We start from the raw sequence: 5,842 nt of genomic DNA on the forward strand, positions 1-5,842 counted from the left end.
CATAGCTCATCCTCACAACAAGACCAACTCAATCTAAAACTTTAAGTCATATAAGACAACATTGACTGTTGAACGTCACCCATATAGGATTAGGTTCGACAACCAACATTAGGGAGCCAACAAGTTTGTCCTACATGACTGAAAAGTTTCAAATTGGACTGATTTTTGTGAGGATGATCGAATTGAAGTAATTCGACATCAAGGTTTGGATCTCACAAACCTCCTATATGGCTGTCGAACGTCACCCATATAGGATTAGGTTCAACAACCAACATTAGGGAGCCAACAAGTTTGTTCTACATGATTGAAAAGTTTCAAATTGGACTGATTTTTGTGAGGATGATTGAATTGAAGTAATTCGACGTCAAGGTTTGGATCTCACCACCCTCCTCCTCCCCCCTCAACCTTTACGTTTAAACTTAATATGATGAGAATCATTTTAATAAAAAAGAAAAAGAAAAAGAAAATTGTGGCCCACTATCCTATAACAACGGTAGTAAGTTTTCAAAATTACAAAAAATAAAAAAATCATTTTTATGATATGATATTCCTAGATCATTAAATCAATATTTTAAATTACAAATAATCCTTTTCATACATGTACATTTTACCCATGCCAACTTTTAATATATTTAAATAAAAATAATTAATGTACAACATAATCATGGGAACATTGTTAATTCAAAGGGATCCATCAAGTTGTTGGATTGAATTTTTATTGTATCTGGATGTTGTTGGAACTCAAATCATTGATGCAACACTACATTATCTAAAGAGTCGTGCTGGGGTGACACAGGATTTATTGTGATTCTCACAATTTTAATGTGAAGATGCATACATAATCGTAGATAATTTTTACTTGTATCACGAGAAACACATCTATGATTATGTGTAGAATTGTGAGAATCGCAGTAAATGCCTCGTGTCATTCCAGCATTTTCCTTATCGAAATGGATCGAGTTTCTGGTCCATCCGATCTGATTCATTGAAGGTGGTAAACCTAATATAAATAATTTCGCAGGAGTTTTACTAAATCATTACAGAAGTGATTTCTCGTACGATGAGTGGGCCCCACAGAGTCCGCACATGCCGGTGGATGGAAACATGTTTCTTCTGTCACGTTCGTAGTCGGCGGCTACTTTGCAGATCGTGGTCGGCTCCGCCGGCTCCATTCTCTGCCACGTCAGAATCAGATCATGTTTTCCAACATGAATAAACCAACCATCGTCTCATCTTAAATTTCGAACATTTCTTACACCCTTCTTCAATCTCAACCGTTCATCTAAGTACGCGTGGCAACCAAATATTCGATACTTACGGAACTCTGTTTGTCTGAAATTCCTGTTTATCTGATTCTGATCATTTGTCTGATGCCCCACACAACGACTTACTGATACTTCATGTGGAAAGCAAACTGAACGAATCAAAATTACCAAAGCAACCTTAGGCAATTGTAGTAAAGTTAGAATCATAGAGCTACTATTGCCACACCAACTTTTATTATTGCCGCACCAATTACTTAAATTATATGACACACACCAAAAAAAAAACAAATGTATACACCATTCGTTTTTACTACACACCAATGCTTTAGGACAAAAAATCTTAGCATTTTTCTTGTGTTACTATCATCTCGCAAAGAAGCACACATCTATGACTATCAAATTCAAAATATCCATTAACAAAACTTAATGTTATATACCTCTACATGAGATTCAAACACACATCCCGATCCATTATCAAAACATCACCATAAAGAGTAGCTCAATAACATATCTGTCATATCTAAAATCATTTAATTAATAGAGATTCTTTTGCATACATTCTTTTCTCACACAATTCATCAAACACCTTTGATGCTTTCAAGTAAAAAATTACCAATAAATTTAACATAGATTTGTTGGAAATTACCCACAGAATCAAGAAATGAATTATTTGAATCTTTAGTGGTTGAAAAATAAGTAAAAAATAAAAAATTATATAAATTGTGCTGACAAACAAAAATTTCTTTTTAACTTCAAGTAACCCTAATCTCCACGTCACAATAGTGCAACAAAAAGAGGATGACGAAGAAGGTGGAGTCCTCTTTCTTCTATCTATTTTTCATTTTTTCCTACCTTGAGTTTCTCATTTGTTGGTGACTAAAAAACTACTAAGATCCCTCATGTTGAGTTTTCGAGATAAAAAATCTAGGATTTTAGGATAGGGTGAAGATGATGGATTGAGAGAGAGGGAGAGAATTCCTTCTCTTGGATGAGAGGTAAGATCGAAATAGAGAAACCAAGTGTTTTTTTTTTTTTTTTTTGAGTTACTTCTCACATTCCATAGTAATTATTGAAGATTTTAAATTGGTGTGAAAATAGTAAAAGCTGGTGTGGTAATAGTATCTCCCTATAATTAAGAGCATATGTTTATTTATAAACAAAGAGACAGAAATAGCTAGCCTTTTGACAGGGTTTTTTTTTGTTCAACTGTTGATGTGGTAATTTGGTAATTACGTAAAAAAAAAGAATGTCTTATGAAGACTTGCATACTAGAGAGGCAGAACCTTCCAATTTCAGTGTAGGGTTCCATTTACCAGCTGTCCCACACAATATACCCTTTAGGCGATTGTGTTTTTTTGTTTAATTAAAAGAAATTTTTTACAAAATTAAAACTTACAGAGGTGCCCTCTTTTAGAAAAGGTGGGTTATTAGGCCACCACACCTGTTTGGTCCAAACAGTCCTCTTTTTATTTGATACTTTACATTGCGATTGCTATTGCACGATAATGTTGGACAACCACATTCTATCTGTATTAATTTTCTAAGAATTTTTTTTTTTTTTGGGGAAAAGTTCTTCCATAGAAATAATTTTTAGAATAACCACCAAGACATTTAGAAATTTTCTTTCTGAGACATGCATAATTGATAGTTTGATATTGGAGATTTCAAATAACAAAATTGATCCAAATCAATGATGTAATGGTTATGGTGTCAATGGGGTCAAAATTAAAAATTTAGGATCTTACAATCAGATCAGGTAGATCTATCCCGTTAAAGTATTTAGATGATCGGTATATGGAGCATTGCTAAGAGATTGCTTCCTAAGACTCGCAATAAATAATCTAGAATTGAAATCATGGGAAGTTGATGTATGGTTATAAAATGTGCATGGAAATTATAAAAAAGTTGATAATTGCTTAGAGTCCTAATAATATAACTCGTCAGGTGGCATACTCAATCGATTCCTTGATGTGGACAAGTTCGGGAATTGTAAATCAGACTGTCCTGAGATACACGGCTTTCTTAGGATACACTTTTTTATGAAAAAATGCAATCGTGTATCCCGAGACATACATATCTATGATATGTATAATCAAACTTGAAATTGTATTAAATTATCGATTCACTTAATCATTAGAGTTATTTTGGGACCACCAACCCGACCAGAAAATCCAGAAAAATGACCATAGCATCAAAGAGTATATATCTTTTTAACGTTTTGTTGTTAAAATTTTACAAATTACCTCCAAAATTTTACAAATTACATCCAGAGTACAGTCAACAGTCTATCAAATTTCCTAGGACCATCCAACGGTCCAGATCTCGCGATGACGTTCCAACTGCAGAGAGGATAATACCATTTATAATTTTTATTAACTATAAATGGGAACACACCCCAGAAAATTGTATCAATGTCATCCCCAGGTCCAAGCCGTTGGATCCATTAGAGTACAGCTGAGATGAATCTCGAGGATCCTATCGTATTACATTCTACGGTATTCTCCAAGGAGGATACTAAAATCCTTATTCATTTTTTATTTTCTGGGGAACGTTTATTAATTTATTACTCTTTTTATAGTTTACTCAATAGAAGGCTATTTTAGTCATTTACTAAGTGCACGGCATTCTCGTTGATTATTGGTCCTTTAAAGTTCTGTTCGATTTAAAACCCAACTAGTTCATCTTCTTCTTTCTCTGGTTCCAAACCTCTTCAGCTCACTTTCTTCTAATGGCTTTATTTTCTTTTATTCCCCATTTTGTCCTCATCTTCCTCTTAATCTCCTTCGCCCGCTCAGACACAGAAACCTCTCTGCAAACATCCCTTCTAAGCTTTGACGAACAAGAAGCCGTATACCAAGTTCTCAACGCGATTAACTCGGCTATTGATTGGCGATTTCTCTTCCCAGACGACCTCTGCAACTCGGGTCCACACGGTCTCACTTGCGATTACTTCACCGATGAAACTGGTAACAGTTCACTCCACGTTACAGAGCTCAACATTGGCTACGTTTCAGATTACTCTTCTAACCCTCCTTGTAATTTTAATGCCTCTTTTACCCCTCATCTCTCCTCCTTCGCACAACTTCGCAAGCTCTTCTTCTACAAATGCTTCACTGATACAGCGGTTTCCCTTCCTGGGTATCTCTCAAACTTGAGTTCAACCTTAGAAGAACTCGTGTTCATCGAAAACCCTTCTCTGTACGGAACTCTCAGTGGCAAAATCGGTAATTTTACAAGTTTGAGGAAGCTAGTTTTGACCGGAACCAATGTTTCTGGAGAAATCCCAGATGGAATTAGCGAGTCACTCGAGCTAGAACAGATTACACTTTCGAGAAACCGATTGAGTGGAGAAGTTCCGCAAAATATAGCGAAGCTGAAGAAACTTAAGGTCCTTGATCTCAGCCACAATGGGTTCGAAGGAAATGTTCCAGATTCAATCGGAAATATTTCAGAGCTTTTGAAACTCGATCTGGGTTCGAATCACTTTGAAGGGAGAATCCCAGAAACCATTATGGGTTTACAGAGATTGGAGTTCTTAGACTTAAGTTACAACCGTTTCGCTAACTTTGGAGTTCCGCTATTTTTAGCGGAGATGACGAGCTTGAAAGAGGTGTACTTAACAGGAAACCAACTTGGAGGACAAATTCCGGAAATATGGGAAAAACTTGGGGGTATTTTGGGGTTAGGATTATCAGGGTTGGGTTTAGTTGGTAAAATTCCTGCTTCAATGGGGGTATATTTGAGAAATGTTTGTTATTTAGGACTTGATAATAACAGGCTTGAAGGAACAGTGCCAGAGGAATTAGGGTTTATGGAATCTGTTAATGAGATGAATTTGGAGAATAATCGATTGAGCGGGAGAGTTCCATTTTCCTCTAAATTCTCGGCTAAAATTGGAGGAAAGCTAAAGTTAGCTGGGAATCCTGAACTGTGTGTTGGTGAGAGATTAACTTCAGCTAAAAGTAGTGGTGGTTTGAGGTATTTGAGATTATGTAACAAACCGGATATTCCCAATCCTGTCCTTTTCTCTGGGTGTTCTTCATTACAACAATATTCTCCTCCTCTATTGATGATGTTTTTAGGGTTTTTATTTGTCTTTGTTTTTTGAAGAGTTTTTTTAAGAGTTGGAGATGGTGAGATATTTTAGTTTTGGTTTGGGAATTTGTTGAGAGGGACAAATATGTTAATATTAAAATTTTTAAGGAAAATATGGAATTTTAATAGAAGAAATGAAATATATTTCTGAACCCTGTTCTTTTTGTGTGATTGTTACTTAAATTTTGGTTGATTTTCAATCTTCGTTGATTCGCTAAGACACCCAATTTCTATTTTCTAATCAGGCTGTACCCTGGATTGGGCCGATTGCACTTAGGCCCATTTTATTTTTTCTATTTAAAAAGGCCTTGAGGTCGTCGTCATAAGGGGGAACGTTATTATCCAACACAAGCATTAATTAGATGTTACAGCCTCTAAAACCATGAATTAATATTCAAAAATGTCTTTTTAATGGTAAAAAGCTGGGGTGCTTTTAGTATTATTTCAGTAAATTCAGATGGCGAAAATGCTTCAAAGTATCG

General features: G+C 35.4%; 1 protein-coding gene across 1 annotated transcript; it reads left to right on the forward strand.

Moving 5' to 3' along the window:
- The first annotated feature begins 3,884 nt into the window (after positions 1 to 3,884).
- RIC7 (ROP-interactive CRIB motif-containing protein 7) lies at positions 3,885 to 5,480 on the forward strand. Its single transcript, XM_086438942.1, has one exon. The coding sequence runs from the start codon at positions 3,994 to 3,996 to the stop codon at positions 5,371 to 5,373; it is 1,380 nt and encodes a 459-aa protein (XP_086295068.1). The 5' UTR covers positions 3,885 to 3,993; the 3' UTR covers positions 5,374 to 5,480.
- The last annotated feature ends 362 nt before the right edge of the window (positions 5,481 to 5,842 follow it).

Source organism: Akebia trifoliata, chromosome 4, assembly GCF_017979445.1.
Source record: "Akebia trifoliata isolate Shusen 1 chromosome 4, ASM1797944v1, whole genome shotgun sequence".
Taxonomy (NCBI): domain Eukaryota; kingdom Viridiplantae; phylum Streptophyta; class Magnoliopsida; order Ranunculales; family Lardizabalaceae; genus Akebia; species Akebia trifoliata.

Excerpts from the sequence above, each read along its gene's own strand:
- RIC7 (XM_086438942.1), top strand. The coding sequence starts at position 3,994 with ATGGCTTTATTTTCTTTTATTCCCCATTTTGTCCTCATCTTCCTCTTA.